This window comes from Ipomoea nil, unplaced genomic scaffold (assembly GCF_001879475.1).
Source record: "Ipomoea nil cultivar Tokyo-kokei standard unplaced genomic scaffold, Asagao_1.1 scaffold2760, whole genome shotgun sequence".
Classification (NCBI taxonomy): Eukaryota; Viridiplantae; Streptophyta; class Magnoliopsida; order Solanales; family Convolvulaceae; genus Ipomoea; species Ipomoea nil.
Window position 1 is genome coordinate 28402 of NW_017619188.1, and position 21754 is coordinate 50155.

A 21754-nucleotide genomic window follows, 5' to 3' on the forward strand; every position below is an offset into this window, starting at 1 on the left:
TCTTGTCCACACTGGATGGAGCGGCCCAAGACTGGTTCAACACCATCCCAGATGGGTCGATCCAAAACTTTGGGGAGTTATCCAAGAGCTTCCTAACATACTTCTCCGGTAGCATACATCGCAAGAAACCCTTCTCTCACCTCTGTGTAGTGAAGCAAGATAGAGGCGAGAGCCTCAAAGACTTCCTGATCAAATGGAAAAAGGAAGTCAATAATGTCTACGACTTCGACTCCAAGGCGGCGATCCCGATATTTATCCATGCCTTAAGATCAGGGTATTTCCACAAGCAGCTGGACGCTCACCACCCCCGCTCTTACGAAGATCTGATGAGGACGGCTAGCTGCTATGCCGAAGCAGAGGACGTCGACAGGAAGAAGAAGGACGAAGAGGATGGTAGGAAAGATGGGAAGCCTGGGAAAGCTGGTCCGCCCAGCCAGGCACCACTCTCGAACCACCCGACCGCAGGGAAAGGCCGAGACCACGAACGGCCTCGCCTAGTCCCCTTGCGTAATTTGACTCCTCTTACCCATCCCGTCAGTGTCATTCTAAAGCAAGCTGAGGAGATGGGAATGGTAGAATTCCCCGAGGAGTGCATGAAGGTCTCCCCAAAGGCAGACCAAACAAAGTACTGCAGGTTTCATAGGCATGCCGGACACGATACGGATGAGTGTCACGTTTTGAAGAGACAAATAGAAGACCTCATCCAGCAGGGCTACTTCCGACATTTCGTCAAGCGACCCAAGCAGCAGCAACAGCCGCAACACAATCCACCAAAAAATGTCTGGAGGAATGAGGATGGCACCGAGCCGTCCACCTCAAACGCCAAAAAAAGAGACCACGACCAAATATCTGAGCAGAGTGATAGCGAGAAAGAAACCGAGGTGGCGCCCAAACGACAAAAGAGGCACACCATACACTTTATCTATGGTGGACCTGCAGAGGGCGACACGCCCGCGGAAAGAAATAAGTGGAGCCGGCGGCTATACGTGGGAGAAGTGGCGAGTCTTCCCAGAGAAAAGAAACAGAGACAGGAGGCCATCACCTTCTCTGATGATGACCTCCCAGAGGGCCCGTTACCCCATCGTGACGCCCTGGTAATTGAGATGGACGTCAATGATGTCATTATCCGCCGCATCTTAGTCGACACGGGAAGCTCAGTCAATGTGATGTATTACGATGCCTTCACCAAGTTAGGGATACTTAGGAACCAGCTCAAAGAAGTACGTACCCCACTCTCTGGATTTACGGGTGATTCAGTGGAGACGGAGGGGTCAGTGGTCTTACCAGTGGAGATAGGCACGAGCCCTAACATTCGCAAACTTGACTTGGAATTCATCGTGGTAAGACTCACTTGCGCGCACAACATCATATTGGGGAGACCGGCACTGGAGAACCTCAAGGCCATAGTGTCGGTGGAACACTTGTGTATGAAGTTCCCCACTCCGAGCGGGATAGGGGTCGTCAGAGGAGACCAGCGAGCGGCCCGCAGTTGTTACGTTAAAGCATGCAAAAAGATTGGCAGAAATGATCTATAAGTCCACACCATCTGTAAGGATGATCGATCGGGTATGGAGCTAGGAACATTTGATTAAGTATTTTCCTTAATATTCTAGTAGTCGTTTGGAACTGGTGTTTGGAAATCGCGGTCCGCCCGCTTTGCATTCTGAAATCTTTTGGAATAATATCTCGTGCTCGTGGTCCGCCCATGTTGTTTCAAAACAAAAACAAAAAAAAAAAAAAATGACTGAGGGCGCACCTCAGCCAAGGCCGAGGCACACGCCTCGGCCTCCTGGTCGAGGCCGCGCCTCAGCCAAGAGGCCGAGGCGGCGCCTCGGCCAAGTGGCCGAGGCGGCGCCTTGGCCCAGTGGCCGAGGTCGCGCCTCGGCCATATGGCCGAGTCCGCGCCTCGGCCACATGGCCGAGGCCGCGTCTCGGCCACAGGCCTCGGCAGCCTTGGCCCAGTGGCCTTGGCCGCGCCTTAGCCACAAGCCGAGGCGGCGCCTCGGCCTGTGGCCGACACGCCTCGGCCTCCTGGTCGAGGCCGCGCCTCAGCCAAGAGGCCGAGGCGGCGCCTTGGGCCAGTGGCCGAGGCCGCGTCTCGGCCACAGGCCTCGGCCGCCTTGGCCCAGTGGCCTTGGCCACGCCTTGGCCACAGGCCGAGGTGGCGTGTCGGCCACAGGTCGAGGCGCACGCCTCGGCCCCGAAAAAAAGAAAAAAAAATAAAATAAAAAAAACGATCGGACGAGGCTATGCCTCGGCCGCGATCAGCCGAAGCGCACGCCTTGGCCACGGTCGGTCGAGGCCACGCCTCGGCCGCGATCGGTCGAGGCGACGCCTCGGCCACGATCGATCGAGGCGACGCCTCAGCCACGATCGATCGAGGCGACGCCTCGGCCACGATCGGTCGAGGCGACGCCTCGGCCACGGTCGATCGAGGCGACGCCTCGGCCACGATCGGTCGAGGCGACGCCTCGACCACGGTCAGCTGAGGCGCACGCCTCGCCCACGATTGGTCGAGGCGACGCCTCGACCACGATCAGTCGAGGGGTTGGCCGAGGCGCCCGCCTCGGTCAACGCCGAAGTCCGTCTCGGCAAAAAAAAAAAAAAAAAAAAAAAAAAAAGGCGGAGGGCGCGCCTCAGCCAAGGCCGAGGCACACGCCTCGGCCTCCTGGTCGAGGCCGCGCCTCAGCCAAGTGGCCGAGGCGCCGCCTCGGCCAAGTGGCCGAGGCGGCGCCTTGGCCCAGTGGCCGAGGTCGCGCCTCGGCCACATGGCCGAGTCCGCGCCTCGGCCACATGGCCTCGGCCGCGTCTCGGGCACAGGCTGAGGCCGCGCCTTGGCCATAAGCCGAGGCGGCGTCTCGGCCACAGGCCGAGGCTGCGCCTCGGCCGCGATCAGCCGAAGCGCACGCCTGGGCCACGATCGGTCGAGGCCACGCCTCGGCCACGATCGGTCGAGGTGACGCCTCGGCCACGGTGGGTCGAGGCGACGCCTCGGCCACGGTCGGTCGAGGCGACGCCTCGGCCACGATCAGTCGAGGGGCTGGCCGAGGCGCCCGCCTCGGCCAACGCCGAAGTCCGTCTCGGCAAAAAAAAAAAAAAAAAAAAAAAAAAAAAAACCACGATCGGTCCTCGCCGCGATCAGCCGAAGCACACGCCTCGGCCACGATCGGTCGAGGCTACGCCTCGACCACCTCAGTCGAGGCGCACGCCTCGGCCACGGTCGGGTGAGGCAACGCCTCGGCTATGGTCAGCCGAGGCGCACGCCTCGGCCACGATCGGTCGAGGCGACGCCTCGGCCACGATCATCCGAGGCGAAGCCTCGGCCACGCTCGGTTGAGGCGACGCCTCGGCCGGAGGCACGCACCTCGGCCAGCCTAAGCCGCAGCCCGTCTCAGCCAGCATAAAAAAATAAATAAATAAATTAATAAATTCATGTGTGATTTGGAAAATAAAATCACATACTCGGGATCAATCGGGATTCTGCACGATATCAAGCAAATTCAGCTTTACTCCCAAGTCAACTCAAACACATCCGTTGCCTCAGGAGTAGGGGGACTGGTGACAGGATAATAGGGCTGGCACCCGACCCGGATCACAAATGGGCATTGACTCAGCATCACATGGGAACCCAACGGGCAGAACTCCAACGGTTAGGAATTCCAACAGGTGTCACCTTTATTGTCTTTGAAGCCACCATTGATGCCACCTTTGATGAGAGAGAGTTAAAGCCTCAACGCCTCATTCATGACTCTTCATATTCTTGCCGTTAGCTCAGCTCCCCAATGATGACTCTTCATGTTGTTACCGTTAGGACCTAGCATAAATAGAACTTCACTCAGCTGAGCAGGGGACACATTGTACTTTCTATACTGAGACAAAAGCAATACAACCATCGTATTCTCTTATAGCATTGTTATATTATTATTTACCGGTAACGTTATTACCGTCAATATATATATATATATATATATATATATATATATATATATATATATATATATATATATATATATATATATATATATATATATATATATATATATATATATATATATATATATATATACACATACAAGGGCTATATATGGGATGGGGGTGGGGTGAGTGGGGGCAGCTGCCCCCACTGTAGGTCCGCCCCTGATACCAGAATAATTATTTGGCCGGCTTGGTTCATAATGTCATCCACCATCTTTGAATTCTCATATTCTCATCTTTAACGACTTTAGTGAATCTTTTCATTTTCCAATCCATTTCCAACTTGCCATATTTAGATTTTTACACTTGGTCTTTTGTTTTTTTCCAACATTTCTTTTTGAAAGCATTTCCAACATTTCTAGTAATGCAATTATCAACCATGGATCATTTAACATACTCATCTTCCAACTCTTCTAGATTACCCTTTGGTGACTTAATTATGCGCTCTAAATATAATCCCCGAGAAGGCTATGTTTTTTTACCCTTAATGAAGCCAGGAAGGTGATATGTCTTGAGGTTATATTTAGAGTAATTTATTAATAATAATTACTTTAACAAAATTAGTTTGGTTCACGTGTTTAATTCCTACCTATTTTCACCTACAATTATTATTTTAATGCCAATTTTTATCCATAATTATTGTTTTAGTAGCAAAATTTATCATTCCGGACACCATCTGTTAAAGATATGCTGAAATATAAAATTATTAGAGGTATTTTTGTATTTTCAAATTAAAGTTCCAATTTGAGCATGAATAAAATAATTTAAGCTCTAAAATCGATCTCAATCACAGTTCTCCTTCTCCAATTAAGATAGGAAGGAGTTGCCATCTCTTATAAAATTAAAAAGCTCATTATTATTGGAGTTTAAAAGGAGAATAATGAAGAAAAAAAAACATATACTCCGTACTCAAAAGAATTAATAATACTCTACTACCAAGGTTCAATTATGTGATATTCTCTTTTAAAAAAAATTCCTAAAAATATCATTTGAACACCAAGTGTTTGACAAAAATAACAAATACTTTTTTTTTTTGAATGCTACTAGCTCTATTACAATGTAGTATATGTTCATATACTTTCTCAACCTACTGAAACACAAAGAGCCAATAACGCCTCCACTGAGGCTCAAAATCACAATCTTCCAAATGAAAGTCCAACCCGGATACCATTAGACCACATAGTCCTGGTAAAAATAACAAATACTTAATTGCGCAAATTTTTAAAATTAATTTCCTTTGAAAAAGGAGTAAATGGTCCGTCCGTATGCAGGGCCGTATTTTAAGTTTTGGTGGCCCTGTTCTAGTAAATAAATGTGGCCCTACCAAAATCATAATTTTTAAAACTAATACATGCAAGTTTCGAACCTTTGACCTCCAAGTTAAATTACAATAAATACACATTCTTACCATCTCTTCATAAAACCTTTAAAGTTTAATTGAAAACTTTTTAATTTTTATTTTTAAACTAGCTAGGTAAAAATTAAATATTGAACCTCTAAATTTTGGGGCCCCTCTAAAATTAGGGGCCCTGTGCGGTAGCCCAGCTTGCACAGCCTAAAATCCGGCCCTGTCCGTATGGACCGTATGAATAGTGGCGGACCATCCTCCCCTTCGAGTCTTAATCTTAGGACTGGGAATACGACGGCAAATTATGTCATGGAAACTTTCACCATGAATGGTGAACACGGGTCCAAACGACGCCGTTTTTACGTAAAAAAAAAAAAAAAAAAAAAAAAAAAAAAAGAATTCGCTAATGTGGTGTTAACGGTACGCGTTTGGTCAGATTATGAAGTTTCTGTTACGTTATGAGATTATGAATGTACTGTAAATTTATAATCTCATAACAGAAAATTCATAATCGCATAAAAGAAAAACATTTATTAAATTACAAATTTTCTGTTATGAGATTATAAATTTACTGTAAATTCATAATCTCATAACAGAAAATTCATAATTTATGAATGTTGAAGAAGCTTGCGCTACAGAGGAGCAGCCATGGTTTCGGACGGGAATGTGTAGGCATGGTTCCAAAGTGAATGTGCATGCATGGATTCATAATTTATGAATGTCTAAAATCATTGCTCACCTCAAATTAAAGTGAAACCGCGAAATGTGAAAATGAAGAAAAAAAGTCACGTGATTAATTAAGAGAAAAAAAAAAACGATAACGGTGCACTAACACCGTTGGGACCGTGTTCACCATAGATGGTGAACACGGTTCCATGGCATAACGATTGGAATACGACGGCCCTACAGCTTGAGAGTGACCCCACCCCTATTACTAATTTCCAAAATTAATAAAGGAAGTTTAGCAACAACAAATCAAGTTTGACAAAGAAACTACACATAAATAATTTATTAAAAAGAAAAAAGGAAAATTAATTTTAAGACTGTCGTCAACTCATTTCTTCTTACTCAAATAAATGGAATCTGTCAATTTGAAATGTTATTCCTTTTTAGTACTTGTTTCCCATTTCAATAATTTGCCTTGTATTTTGCAAGACATAGACAATCCAGTATTTACCAAATATTCATTTTAGTATTTTGATAAAATCACAAAAAATGAGTCAAATATATATATATATATATATATATATATATATATATATATATATATATATATATATATGTGTGTGTGTGTGTGTGTGTGTGTGTGTGTGTAGAATTAGGTTCCGGTGCGGTTAAGGTGTCCAGGTGCGGTTGTGCGGTTTAATCTGGGCCATTCATCTCGCTTAAATCAACGCCCAGGATTACCAAAATTTAAAAAAAAAAAAATGCGGTGGCAATTTTGTAATTTTTGCATCTAGGTCAAAATTAAGGTGAGCGGATCTGTGATTACTATGCGTGAGGTTTGTGCGTAAGGTGCGTGAGGTTTGTGCGTAAGGTGTGTGAGGTTTGTGCTTAATGTGCGTGGGGTTGTGCTTGATGTGAGTAGTTGTTAAAACTTAAAGTCTGTGAGTTAATAATTAAAGTGCGTGAGTTTTGTGCTTAATGTGCGTGAGGTTGTGCTTAATGTACGTGAGTTTTGTACTTAATGTGCGTGAATTTGTGCTTAATGTACGTGAGTTTTGTGCTTAATGTCCATAGTTATTGAAACTTAATGTCCATAGCAAGCAAATATAACATTGGTTATCTTATATAACCTGAACCAAACGCCCCCTAAAGGTTAAATCCCCCGCTAATCCCAAGGTTCCCACATCCCAATGACTTAGTAGACATGGCCAAATATTGGTACACACAATTGATCTTGACTTCTTCTTCTAAATACTGTCTACTGAACTATTGAGCTAAGTTCGTGCGGAATTTTTATTATTTTTTTTTTTAAATCTATACTGTTACTTGGATGTACAAAATGGATGAAGCGCATATTGTGACCCTAGGCTCAAACTAAGAAGGACAATAAGTCATTTTTACCATAAGTTAAACTTAGAATGTTAACTAACTATTTGATTAACTTAGTTGGAGATTTGGAGTTTAATTAACATAAATTTGTTTTTTTTTTTTTTTTTAATATCTCCTAGCTTCTTGTTATGACCGCTATCCTTTTTTAAAAAGACTTCTTTATGGAAAAAAATGTTAATAATATTATACAATTCTTTGAAACATATTTTCATGTCAGATCATTCTTTAATTAACAGGACCATCAAGTGCCCTTTGTAGTTCTTTACGTCAATGCTAGGCTGAAACTACAATATGAGACATGTATGCTGCTGGAATATAACAGAATGACAAATAATTGAATTTCTGCCATTTTTTTTATAACATGGATCATCCCTCCCAAGTCAGAACACATGTAATATTACTCCTGGTGTATGTTGTTCCACATTGACAAATTAAGGAAATTAGATTTTTAATTTGGTTATTATAAGTGTTAATTAATAATATTTTAATAGTTTTAGATTCCCACAATGACTTGACTAAGATTAAGTGTGTGTGTGATTACTTTTAGGGGACGTTTGGTTCACGGAATTTTGGATTATCCCAAGTAATAGGATTACCTCCAGAAAGATAATGTGAGATTATCGGAATGTAAGATTACATGTGTTTGGTTTGGATTGTGGAATATAATATTATGTTGTTTGGTTAAGGGTTATATTTTAGGTTATATGGATCAATTTACAATAATGTCCTCAATAATATATATATATATATATATATATATATATATATATATATATATATATATATATATATATACACACACACACACTATTTATGTGTGTATATTTATTTTATTTATTTATATGTATGAATGTATATCAATGTTCAAATATTAAAAAACTAAATATATTAATATACACATGAATATTTTATTGTATAAATAAATTATTATTATTATTATTATTATTATTATTATTATTAATTAATTAATTAACAATGACAAAGTTGGAATAATTCAAAGTAATTTAAAATTACCTAAGAAAATTGAGGTAATCACATTACCGCCACATCAGCTTTCAGGTAATATAACATTAGAGTAAATACCTAAAATGGTCCATCGACTATAGCTAAATTCACAAATTGGTCATCGACTTTCAATTTCAACTAATTAAGTCCTTAACTTTGCAATTTTGACACGATTTGGTCCTCCATCTATTTGACCATTTGTTGACCGTGACTGACGATCTCCAGAAGAACCTTCAGCTCTCGTCGGAGCACGTGGAGGCCTCCAGGATGACGTCGCACCGGTTCGGAAACACGTCGCCTTCTTCGCTTTGGTACGAACTCAACTACATTGAATCCAAAGGGAGGATGAAGAAAGACGACCGGATTTGGTAGATTGCTTTCGACAGTGGATTAAAATGTAACAGTGCGGTCTGGAAATGCAACCGGAACCTTAAAAATCCGACGATGGACCATGAAATTACATATATATCCTCAAAAATCACAGTCAACAAACGGTCAAATAGACAGAGGACCAAATTGTGTTAAAATTGCAAAGTTAAGGACTTAATTGGTTAAAATTGAAAGTCGATGACCAATTTGTAAATTTAGCTATAGTCGAGGGACCATTTTGGGTATTTACTCATAACATTACCATGTAATCTTATAACTTGAACCAAACAAGATAATATGACATTACCAGACTCAAATTATCTAGAAAATCAAAGATGGCCTGAAACAAACCCTCCCTTATTACTACTAAGAATACGTATACAAATTGCATTTCTCTTCTATCAGCTTCCCTCTCAATATATTCCATGTTTAAGAAATTTCTTATTCTTTTCCAATACCAACTGGATATTGACAATTCTAAAAATTGAGACTTTTGTGGCACATTTAAAAAATAATAATTTTTTTTATAGAAAATTCATTTAATGACACGTCTACTACATTCCCAAATTCAGCACCGTCCCAGTAGAAAATGGGAAGCAGTCAAAGGGTAGACGAAATGGCAAGCAGATTGGAGAAAGTTATGAATATATATTATAGACACTCCATGCAATGTATCCATCAGAAAAAGAGAAAGAAATTAAAGCAAATACTTCCATAAATAGATTTTGGTTGCTAATTATGGCGTAGAGCGGGCCCCACACCCCAGTTATGGGATGTTTCTTGCGTGTAGGATACTGATTACCATAGCCGGTGGGTCCCGGAAGACTCATCACATTACTAAAAATTATGAAATTTTCGACCATCTAAAAGTGATTTTAAATCAAATCGAAAGTCTTATTCCGACCACTTTTGATATCTAGAAAAATTTTTGTTGCTATTTCCGACCACCTTTTGATATCAACTTAATTTAAAATCACTTTCAAGTGATCGGAAATTTCATAATTTCCAGTAGTGTCATCCCCGTCCATTCTTTCTTTCTGTCCAACATTGAATTAAATGATTCAAACTTCTGCCACCTAATTTGCCACTGGGAGTCCAATTGTTTTAAACCCAAAGAGGAAAGGAGATGTCTTTGTTACTCATACTAAAATAAGAAAAAGGAAGACTTTAGTGAATTGACATGCATGTGATGTATAGTGAGTGCATTGATGGGGTGAATTGACATTGACTTTGACTTTAACTTTGAATCATTTAGCTCCCAGATATGAGATTCCTCCATAGCATCACTACTTCAACCACTACAGTAATATGAAAATGAGAGTTGTACATATCAAGGACTAGTATTGAATTTGACTTTTGACTTTGACTTTGACTTTGACTTTGAATCATCGCAAACCTCGGTAAATGGTGCTATGCTTGCGCGTCTGTCTGTCCCCTGTGAACTGAAGGGGTGTTTGGTTGGATGTAGTTGTAATTCTTTTCTTAATTTATTTTATTGTAAGACAAATTACAGTGTTTAGTTGGACAGAATTGCAATTCCCTTCTTTTGTTGAATTGCAATTCAATGCTTTTGGGAAAGAAAAAATGGATGAAAGACAAAAATACCATTGATGATTGTTATTCTTCTTATTATACAATGACATTTTAGTCTTTATACCACTTTTTTCATTCTCATTCCCAATAATTCTATTTCTCATACCAAACAATGTAATTTGAATTCAATTCCTACCTTATTATTTTCCCACCGAATTGCAATTCATTTCCTTCATAATTCCTTCCTCCCAACCTAATTTGAGAACACAATTTTGATTCTTGACTTTTAAAATAATTGTCCACAATTTACATTAGTTGTAGTAATTTTGGTTCTTTACTTGTGTATTTTTGGGTAACAAACTACTTAAATTAAATGTTTTGGGTGTTTTTGAATTAAAAAAAAAAAAAAAATCGTCAACCCAAACTTCCTAACACATTTTTAACGAGTCCAAATTGAAATTTTAACATTTTCACTCAAATATAATATTTCTATGTTTTTTAACTTATGGTGTCCAATACTTTTAATACTGTGAAGTTAATCTAATAAATATAATTCTTATCCCAAAGGTTGAATCCCCAACCCTAAGGGTCCCCTACACTCCAACCCGATAGAGTATGTGGGAGGATGTAAATCACGGTGACATATGAACTTTGAATTTTAGTAAGGAAACATCCGTCTAAAGTTTTTTAAAATAATACACATATATGTGAGATTTGTCATAAAATATTGACAAAAGTGAAAAATTGTTGATAATACACATCCGTTTAAATGAGACTTGTTAATAGCGGCAGCTAGCAAGGACAAGAATAACAAGGGTTTGGAATTCAACGTTTTGAAAAAAAATGAGACTTGTCAATAGCGGCAGCTAGCAAGGACAAAAATGGCAAGGGTTTGAAATTCAACGTTTTGAAAAAAAAATGAGACTTGTCAATAGCGGCAGCTAGCAAAGACAAGAATAACAAGGGTTTGGAATTCAACGTTTTGAAAAGAAATGAGACTTGTCAATAGCGACAGCTAGCAAGAACAAAAAGTTCAACAAAAAATATCCATGGAGTTTCTAGAGTAGGTTAGTGTTTGACTTTTACATTATTTTTCCGCCAAGGAATTTGGTATATTTTTTTTTGAATGCAAGGAATTTGGTATATGTTTTGGTTTAATTTTTTTTTTTTTTTTGAAATGCCGTATGGACTCTATTTAATTAGTATATGTTTTGGTTTAATTTCCCATTCCACAGCCCTCAGTTGCGAAAAGCTCCCACAGCCGCGAACGCTTCTTCACAGCCGCCTTGGCGCCAGGTAATTTCTTCTTATGGATTCCCTGAAAAGAAAATTTTTATGGAAGCCCAAAGGTTATGAAGCTTTGGAAGAATCTAGCTCAAGTGTTGAAATTAGTCCTGTGGAGTCTCTTCTAGAATATAAATTGATTACCATACAAAATGCAACAAAGAACTTCTCTGAAGCAAACAGGTTAGGAGGAGGGATATTGGGGCCAGTATACAAGGTAAATTTAACATTAATGGTTACAATTTAATAAAAATTTAAAATTTCAATAACTCAATGTTATTTATATTAAATCTGGAATGATTCAGGGAAAACTTAAAAATGGAATACAAGTTGCTGTGAAGAGGCTTAAGAAATATGAAGGGCGAGCTCAAGAATTTCAAAATGCAGTGACTTTAATAGCTAGTGTTCAACACAATAATTTTGTGAGGCTACTTGGTTATTGCTGCCAAGAAGGAGGAGAAAGTATTCTTGTCTATGAATTTTGTCCAAATGGCAACCTTGAAAACTTTTTATTTGGTAAATATTTATTAAACATTTAAACTGGGCTTTTAGTTTGGTTTAGGAATTTGAAACCTTATGTTATTTGTTAAATGTTGACATGCAGATCCGGTAAAACGTGGATATTTGGATTGGGGGAGACGCTACAAAATAATAGAAAGAATAGGCAAAGGGCTTGTTTTTTTGCACGAAGACACTCGTCTACATCGCAATCTCAATGCTAGAAACATTTTGCTGGATGAAGATTTAAACCCAAAAATTAAAAATTTTCACATGGCTCGGTTTGCTTTGGACAAAGATTACATTGGATATGAATTTGGGTCGAAAACTGTGTAAGTACTACTTACTAAATATTTAATCTAGAGGTGGAATATGATGCATTGCAAAGTAATTTGATTAGTCAACTTATTGGAGTAACATGTTGAAGATTACAATGCTATCAAGTTGTTATATTTGTTGAGATTTAGTTAATTATTAGCTTATCTATGATGTTATAAATATACACTCTTTATTAGCTCAATATTTCGTTTTTAACATAACACGTTTATCTATTTCGCATTGCAGTAGATATGAGGCACCAGAATATGTTCTCCGATGTGAATTATCTGTTAAATCAGACGTATATAGTCTTGGAGTGTTAATCCTGGAAATTATAAGTGGACAAAGATTTGATAGACCCTTGGCAAGTTCGGAGGATCATTTCGCATACCTTTCATGCTATGTAAGTATGAATATTATAAGTATAGAGATGCATATAAGTAACAAATTGAATTGTCATAAATGGCATGCGACTAATACCTGTTTTTACAGGTTTGGATAGAATGGTCAAAAGGGTCTTCTTTAAATGTAATAGATCCAATGTTGACGGGTATATCAAGTCCATTGGATGATATAATTAAATGCATCCAAGTTGCATTGTTGTGTGTTCAAGGAAATGCTAAAGATAGACCAACAATGGGTGAAGTTGTTCAAATGTTAAGTAACTTATCATCTGTGAGCCTTCCAATACCCTCAGCCCCTCTACATCTTAGTATTGGTGAGTATCCCAGATAAATAGCTTCCAAACTGTGGTTGCAATTGCATTCGGTTTTCTATTGTTTTTGAATTCTGATATTTGTATAAAATTATTATCAGAGAGAAGAATACCCGTTTCCAAAATGAAGAATCTATGAAAGACCTTGGTGACAGTTTATTTCCTGAGCTGTTGGACAAACCAGATAAGGACCTAACCTCTGAATTGCAACCCTAGGACAATTATGACTTTTAAGAAGAGGTGTACTATGTAATTAATTTAAGATTATATACTATTAACAATATGTTTTCCCTTAAAAAAAAACCAATATGTTTTCTAATATTTTGTTGTTATCAGGAGTTTGAGGATGAGGATGTTTCTGAGAGTCCAGGTGTAAACCCTGCGAAGGAATTGAATATGAAGAACAGGCCTCAATTTGAGTACAATTTGCAAAGCATCATAATAAATAATGAAGAGCAGAGGAGGTAATTAATCTGAATTAAACCTGGTGCAATGACTTATCTGGCCAAGGTAGTTCATCTGCCATTGTCCGAATCTATGAAATTTTTGCATCGCCAAAGAAAGAAGTGGGTTTGTTAGTACCGAAGAATCTGGCGAAAAGCTTAAGAACCTACCTCATTTTGTCTATAAATTCAAAGATATTGTTCCCAAAAACTAATCGTAACCGAAGTTTTGTGTAAAAAGACAACAGATTGCCCATGTTCTGAGCCACTGAGGTTGAAGTTTCTAAAACATCAGCCTCAGAACTACGATTTGAGAACCAAGAACCTGCCTCCATCAATTTGAGTGGAGCTTGCAAAGCACAATACTCAGATTCAAAATGAGAGGAAGAAATCTTAAGCTTAGATGTTCTTCGCTCGCATGGAGTGAAATGGAGATTTCTACATATCACTAGCCCAGAATTAGGAAAGTAGTAGGTCAATGCAAGAAGATATCTAGAATTAGTTCTAGATATCTACTTGCTTATATATATATATTGACATAAATTAAATAACTTAGCTTGTGAATATAGTGTTGTTACAGGCTCGGAGTGATTGGAAATGCGGGTTTGTTTCAAATGTGATAGATCCAATGTTGAGAACGTTCATTGGTTGCTTTGTTTAATCTGCATACGGATTTGGTATTCAATTAGTAGTTTGTAACAGCTTGATTGTGTCCTGTTTTATAGATTGTACTCATTATCTTGATAAATGAGATGTATTTTCAGAAAATATAAATAAAAGCAGAAGATCCGTTCGTATAAGTTACATCGGGGCATACCACCCCTGATAACAAATACAAAAGCAAGAATGAAAATAAAAGCCGAATAATTAAATGAGTAATTTAAATTAAACCAAGCCCAATTGTAGCATACCACTAATGAGAAAAATTTAATTAAACCATGCCCAAATGAAGCATCAAATAAAGTCGGATCGTTATGTTGTGGACTCGTGCCCAGCGTGCATCATGGGCACGGTAACGGTGCCGTCAGGCACCGTTATCTTTTTTTTTTTTTTTTTTTTTTTTTTAATTTAATTTCAGACCGCTTCGTTATAGGAGCATATATTCACAGCTTTGTGTTCATAATTTCATAACTGTACAGTCATAATTTCATAACTGTACATTCATAATTCCATAACTGTACATTCATAATTCCGTAACTGTACATTCATAATTCAATAACTGTAAATTCATAATTTTCGAAGCTCTATGTTCATAATGTCAGAGTTCTATGTTCATAATTTCATAACTGTACATTCATAATTCCATAACTGTACATTCATAATTCCATACTGTATATTCATAATTCCATACCGAACATTCATAATTTTCGAAGCTCTATGTTCATAATTCCATAACTATACATTCATAATTCTATAACTGTACATTCATAATGTCATAACTGTATATTCATAATTTCATAACGAATATGCCGTTAACGCCGTTTCAAACAATTTTTTTCTTTTTAGTTAAAACAGCGTCGTTTCCAGTTAAACGACTGCGCATAGCATAATTTGCCAATAAAGTCAGTCGACAAGGCCCGATTTGCAAAACCCAAATCAGACGACCAATTGCCAATAAAGTCAGTCGACAAGGCCCGATTTGCAAAACCCAAATCAGACGACCAATAGAAGAATGAGTTGACACAGTAGCAGTGCATCACACCAATAATAATCCGTGACAGGAATCGAACCCGGGCGAACAGCAAGCAAGTGCGCGCCCCAGCCATTCCCACAACCAACGAACTTGAGACTTTCAGCTCAAAGAATATATAAGACCAAAGTAGCCAAGTTACGGGTCAACCGGCAATTTTAACGGGCCGACCCGGTTCTACTCAAATCAGAAATCCTATGCGTCTCAAGAAGAGAAACAGATAAAAATAAAAATCACATTTGAATTTTGAAGCCCATGTGCGAGATATTTAATGTGCGAGATAAAAATCACGTTTGAATGAGGTGTATTTAGCTCCACACTATGTTATATGTATCACTCTTAGCTTGAAAGTTACAAGTATGTTAAAGAATTCGTCTTTTCAAAAGGAGGAACACATACATAGAACCTCATAAATAATATACAAAATGTGTTCCTAGGGTGCACTTTATTATTGAATAATGTAAAAAAAAAAAAGACTAAATTAACTCCCTAAATTAAACGGATAACACAATTAAGATCCTAAGTAAAAAATATAATTTTATTTAGACTCTCTAAATTGACATACAGAGAGAATAATCTTAAGAAAAATGAAGAAATTGAAGCCCAAATGTTATGAAAACTGTAAGCACCAATAACACTTCAAATTGCAGCCTAATTGTTAATACCCCTGACTTTAAAACATGTTTTATTGTTTATTAAGATTCATAATTACTTGTTGTGCGTTGAATCTTGGGGTGTTAATGCCGGCCAGCCCGTCCCACCGCGAGTTTTTATTTGGCGGGTTTTTACGGACGGACCCGCGAAGCCCGCGAGCTTGAAACTACATAGCCCAAGCCCGCGTTCATGCGGGCTCGCGGCTTGCGGGTTTCGCGGACTGGCCCGCGAGCCATCACTTAATTTTTTTAAAAAAATTGAATAGTACATAAACTTATAAACATGTTAAAATCGTTGGCAATAATATCGCTATTTATTGGTCATTCTTTCGCATCCTCAGTGTATGATACACCTCAATGCACCAGAAACTTCCATAAAACCCATCAACCTCGCCCAAATCTCCACGATCGATACCGCGTGTTGAGCACAAGGGTGATCGGAGCTAGGGTTCAACGACACACTCTGTTTCTCTCTCGGCTTTAGGTTTTCCCTCTTAACGACACACTGTTTCAAAGTTAGGATTCAATGTCCAAATCTCTCCGTCTGTGTATAATACATATATAAATATGTATGTTTGCTGGAGTTGAAGGTGATCGATTTAGTAATTGTTCGCTGGAGTTGGAGGCGATTTAGTAATTCTGTAATTGTTTGCTGGAGTTGGAGGCAAGACGAAGACGGGACACTACAACAAATTCAATGTTTAGCAACATACCGCTAAATGAATATTTTGAGGCGGTTTCAGTAACCGCCGCTATTTAAGTGTTTAAAAAAAATTCCGACTCTAAAAGCCTGGCAAGTCACAACTCTCCGCCAGTCTGCCGTTCTCCAATTCAATCCTTAACACTTTTTTCTTCCATAACCTTATTTAGACATGAGACATTGAATCCCTAAAAATCTAAAATCCCTAGCTGCTCGCTTGCAATTTCCAGTTCCACTCTCCGCTAGTTCGTTGCACTGCGACTGCCCGTGTGATTTTCAGTCTCTGGTCTCCGCCTCCGCCCTCCGTTGCGACAGCGCCGGCGAGGCGTCGAGAAGTCGAGAACTCCGCCTCTGGACGAAGGGGACGAAGGGGGGTGTTTCTAGTTTTCTGAGAGGTTACCAGTGATAAGCTGCTTCGATTCATTTCCGGTCATTTCTGAATTCCGATGAACTGTCAAGGAATTCTGCCGGCGGCCTGATAACTGGTATTGTACTGTATGTTGGAAGTTTTCGTCGGAAAAAAATTCACGATGCAATTCAATTGTTTTGTTTTGTTTTGGTTTTTTATTTTACATATTAGTATAAATATATATTATGCCCTACCTTACACCCTTCTCACTTTCTCACTTTCTCACTTTCTCACTTTCTCAGTTTTCACTTCTTCACTGATTTTCCTTGACAATCACATCTAACGCTGTCGTCAATCACTCTGTCACCGGGCACCATCGTCAAGTATTCTGTCGCCAATATATCCATGTACTGTTCTTATTTTATTTGCCCTTGTTAATTATTTTTGTGTCAATAGGAAAATAGTTTGGCTGTGGTGTGTAATAAATGTTTTGGTTTGGAAATTCCTGTGTTTGTTTCTTTATGCTTCATGAACTTAGTATGTTTCTTTATTGTCCATGAATTTGTTGGAAGAACTTTCTAGTTGCACATACTGATTTAGAGTTACATTTAATTTCTTGGAAGGGAATTATATTTTGTGTTTTCAAAATTTTCCTAAAATCTAATCACATTTAGGGTTTGTATCTTTATTTATCTTGAATAAAATGTGACCTTTTTTTTAATCTCTTGAACTAAGAAGGATAAAACTAGTTAAAAGATAATGAAGACTGAAATAATGAAGGTTAAAATAACTAAGGATAAAATGTGACTATATTTTTCTTGAACTAAGAAGGATAACAGATTAACAGGGGATAAGAGAAAGATAATTAAGTCTAGTTAAGAGAGTGAAGGCTACAATAATGAAGGTTAAAATAACTAAGGATAAAATGAATATTACTAAGAAAGTGAGCAAGTTCTGTCTCTTAGTATATATTTTTACTAATTATTCGTCTCTGATTACTGTTTTATAATCATCTTTCATTTAAAGCTAGACCATACATGCTTATAAGTTATAAGATAATGTGGACCTTTTTACATTAATATTTCCTCATGTCTTTGGAATCATTTTAATTTTAAGAATATTTAGACATGCATAAATTGTGGACCTTCTTGAGTTTGGTAGTTTTGAGAAACTGTTTTTCAGATTATTTTGGTTTATTACTTTTTATTAATGGAATAGTTTTGACATAGAGCAACCATATATTGAAGCATGCAAGGCTGCTGATCAATCTGCCAAGGTAATAATGGCTCTCTGTATGTATAAGTATTAAGTAGTGTCAAGTTTTGTTCTGATAAAAATATAATTTGCAGATCATGATTCATTCTCAACATTTCATTGGTTTCTTTCATAATTTAGATATATAAGCTAGCATGATATCAATCTATCAATGTGGTAAACGGCCATCGTCAACCTACACATCAAAAGATAGTAAGATAATGTATGTCTTTCAGTTCACAATTTTGAACCAAAGGGAGGATGGAAGCCCCAGAGAAGAGAAATTGAGTGATGACTAAATTCATTCTCAAGTTCCAATGGTTAAGTGAATTTCTTTTGAAAAGATTTGGTTGGAATCTGAATGATGCTTGAGAAAATTGTCAATTCTTCGTGGACTCTGTCACAAGGTAGTATCACAACTAGCTGATTTATTCTTTAGCTTTTGTGAATAACTATTGAATTTTTTTTCTTCATAGGTTGGGATAGAGTTGGTTTCCAGAGATTATGACGTGGAAAGTTCAAATCCATTTTGTGAAACTGATGTCATCAGTTTAGTGCCTTAATTTGTGTAAAGTAAGGTTTCTTTCACTTAGCTTATAATTTTGTTTAATCAGTTTAGCTTATAAAATTCTTTGATATTCTGCTGGCATTAGTATTTTTAAGTAGTGAAAACAGAAGAATATTGTTCATCAAAATGATCTTCACAGCATGTTGTATGCTCTTTTGCTTATGGTCGAACCTTACTGGAGTCCTCTAAGATTGCTCTTGACAAAAGATTGCTCTTGACAAAGGGAAGCTGGAAGATGCCTTGAATTTTGTAACAATGGTATATAAGATTGTTTTTCAATTTTCATGAATTATTAACTCTTATATAGTTGCATAGATTAAAAAAAAAATTGACTATATATGATTTGATTTTGAACTGAAGTTTTTTACAAAAATGATTGTTGTTTGTGGCCCATATCATCGTACAACCACAAGTGCCTATAGCCTACTGGCAGTTGTCTTTATCACACTGGAGACTTCAATCAGGTCTTTTGTTGCATTCAGGGGCGGAGCCAGGATTGTTTGTTGCGGGGGCCCAATGACAATTTAAGAGAGAATAATAAAATACATTAATATTCATTTAACCTATTCCAAAATACATTATTATGTTACAAATCTACTAAAATTTATAACGTCTTTTTTGCATGTCACAAAAATTGTCTATAATTGAATCTATACTAAATTGTTTTGCAATTTGTTTTTCACTGTATACTAACAAACAATCATTAAGAATTTGGGAAACCAAAAAAAAAAAAAAGAATAAGAAATATGTATAAGCCATATTTTTGGCTTATACATATTTCAAGAAGAAATTTGGAGCCTGTTAGCAAATGTGTGATTGTGTATGTTCAAGAAGAAGAAATCATATTAATTGCGAATCAAATAAGATTTTGAATCTTAGTCTGGAAGTTTTTGTTTGGAGAGTGTAGATACTTTGGGGCAAATTATGACGTGGAACCGTATCCGTCTTGCAAGGTGGACACAGTTCCAAAATTGTTTATAATTATGAATATATAGTTCAAAAATTATGAACATAGAGTTCTATAATTATGAACATAGAGTTCTGTAATTGTGAATATAGAGTTCAATAATTGTGAATATGAAGTTAAAAAATTATGAACATAAAGTTTTATAATTATGAACATAGAATTCAGTAATTATGAATATAGAGTTTTGTAATTGTGAATATAGAGTTCAATAATTGTGAATATAAAATTCAAAAATTATGAATACAGAGCTTTATAATTATGAACATAGAGTTTAATAATTATAAACATAGAACCGTATTCACCTTGCAAGGTGGACACGATTTCACGGCATAACAATCCATACTTTGGTGGGATGGATGGCTAAAAAGTAATATATTATTAATAATTTTTTTTAGGGAGGCAAAGGCCCAAGGCCCCAGTTACCATGTTTCTCTAAAAACTAAATCATCTACCCCTACTAATATTAATAAATTTTTTTTTTTTTTTGAGGGGGGCCAAGCCCCCTGTAGCCACCATGTCCCTCCGCCCCTGGTTGCATTCTTCCGTCGCCTTCTTCCGTTGCCTTCTTCCAAGACAGTCCGCCATTGATTTAGATTAGGGTTATTGAGTCCTTCATTCAAAAGAAGAATCAATTGTAGCCACGCCATGACTCCTCTCTAAGGTATTTAATCTCTTCTCCACTCTTCAATAAGTTATTAATTCTGAAATCTCAAAACTTGTACTGAAATAGAATGCTCCGACTCTCTGAGTCTCCCTCAGCCTCGCCGTCCACAACCGTTAGGACCGCCAAACGCTACCCTCCAGCCTCGCCATCCACCGCCGACCGTCAGCCTCCGACCTCCAAATATGAAGAGAAGTTGATGGATGCTTACAGAGAAATGCTGACCTACATTGCTTCTGGGAAAAAGGACTACTGGAAGAGAAGTTGATCCTGTCACTATTGCTCCTATATGTGCTCATTTTTCTCCACCAATGGCATGTGTTCAGCTTTAGGAGCAACCACAAATGTTCAAGACATAGCGAGAATGGAGAAAAATTTACCAGTGAACAACAGTACCTCTCTATGCCATGCTTCCTGCATCTGCTCAGCTTCGTGTATTTGAAGAATTGTGTTTTGAACTATCTAAGATGAGGAACCAACTTCTTTGAATACTGTTGAATACTATTAAATGTTATTATTTGACAAATAATATTAGTTACAATTAATTTTCTTTTTAATTAAATGTGTATATAGAGTTTATTTGTGATTATACGCATTTGAATATAAAGATTTTTGAAGAAATATAATTAAATGATTATTATAAAAATATAATAATATAATTATAAAACATTTAGCGACACTTAATAACTGCCATTAAAATTTAAGGATACAATTAAATAGATTTATTTAGTGGCAGTTACAAAACCGCCGCTAAAAGCAAATGAAAATAAATAGATTTATGTAGTGGCGGTTTCAAAACCGCCGCTAAAAGCAAACGAAAATAAATAGATTTATTTAGCGGCGGTTAAACAAATGAAAATAAATAGATTTATTTAGCAGCGGTTTCAAAACCGCCACTAAAAGCAAATGAAAATAAATAGATTTATTTAGCGGCGGTTTGTAACCGTCGCTAAATGCATTCAAAACCGCCGCTAAATAAGTTTCCCATGAATTCCCGCGGTTGTAGAAAACTGCCTCTAAATGTTTCGCGACACACTATTTAGACACGCTTCAGTAACCGCCGTTAAACGTAAAAAAAACCGCCGCTAAATGTCATATTTGGTGTAGTGGGAGTTTGCTGGATCTAGGAATTATTGAATTAAGAATTTGGGATTTAGCCTACAGACTACCTAAGGAATTAGGGATTAAGAATTATTGAATTAAGAATTAGGAATTATTAAATCATTTAGGGCTAAGGAGTACAAAATGCCTAAGAATTAAGATAATAATTTTTTTTTTTTTAATATGGCTTGGCCCGCAGTGTAGCCCGCAACCCGCACGAGCTCTGACCCTTCGCGGTCCAAGCCCGTTAGGCCGGCATTTTCACGGG

The 21754-nt window shown here is 37.9% G+C and overlaps 1 protein-coding gene and 2 long non-coding RNA genes across 9 annotated transcripts; all 3 read left to right on the forward strand.

Moving 5' to 3' along the window:
- The first annotated feature begins 11337 nt into the window (after positions 1–11337).
- On the forward strand, positions 11338–14296 carry LOC109156950 (putative cysteine-rich receptor-like protein kinase 12). 3 transcript variants are annotated; one of them, XM_019304832.1, is made up of 9 exons: positions 11338–11352; positions 11521–11786; positions 11875–12085; positions 12174–12399; positions 12632–12788; positions 12878–13103; positions 13202–13340; positions 13437–13564; positions 14113–14285. In XM_019304832.1, exons 2-7 carry the CDS (start codon positions 11595–11597, stop codon positions 13237–13239), a joined length of 1050 nt encoding a protein of 349 aa, XP_019160377.1. In that variant the 5' UTR covers positions 11338–11352; positions 11521–11594; the 3' UTR covers positions 13240–13340; positions 13437–13564; positions 14113–14285. The 3 variants fall into 3 exon arrangements, with proteins under 3 accessions (XP_019160377.1, XP_019160378.1, XP_019160376.1); XM_019304833.1 differs by having other exon boundaries at positions 14124–14285; XM_019304831.1 differs by having other exon boundaries at positions 13437–14296.
- A 2285-nt stretch (positions 14297–16581) lies between these two features.
- Positions 16582–19116, forward strand: LOC109156951. Of its 4 annotated transcripts, none has more exons than XR_002050134.1 (5): positions 16584–17071; positions 17238–18211; positions 18426–18596; positions 18666–18762; positions 18897–19116. It is a non-coding gene; the product is annotated as an uncharacterized LOC109156951 (long non-coding RNA). The 4 variants fall into 4 exon arrangements; XR_002050135.1 differs by having other exon boundaries at positions 16592–17071; positions 17238–17342; positions 18165–18211; positions 18331–18596; positions 18666–19116; XR_002050133.1 differs by having other exon boundaries at positions 16582–17071; positions 18331–18596; positions 18666–19116.
- Positions 19117–20255: 1139 nt separating this feature from the next.
- Positions 20256–20942, forward strand: LOC109156952. Of its 2 annotated transcripts, none has more exons than XR_002050136.1 (2): positions 20256–20385; positions 20455–20942. It is a non-coding gene; the product is annotated as an uncharacterized LOC109156952 (long non-coding RNA). The 2 variants fall into 2 exon arrangements; XR_002050137.1 differs by having other exon boundaries at positions 20484–20942.
- Positions 20943–21754: the final 812 nt, after the last annotated feature.

What these genes read in the sequence shown, in the direction of transcription:
- LOC109156950 (XM_019304831.1), top strand. Translation starts at nt 11,595, where the DNA reads ATGGATTCCCTGAAAAGAAAATTTTTATGGAAGCCCAAAGGTTATGAA. An exon ending in TATTGGGGCCAGTATACAAG is followed by an intron (nt 11,787 to 11,874) that starts GTAAATTTAACA and finishes GGAATGATTCAG; the next exon opens with GGAAAACTTAAAAATGGAAT. An exon ending in CCCTCTACATCTTAGTATTG is followed by an intron (nt 13,104 to 13,201) that starts GTGAGTATCCCA and finishes AATTATTATCAG; the next exon opens with AGAGAAGAATACCCGTTTCC.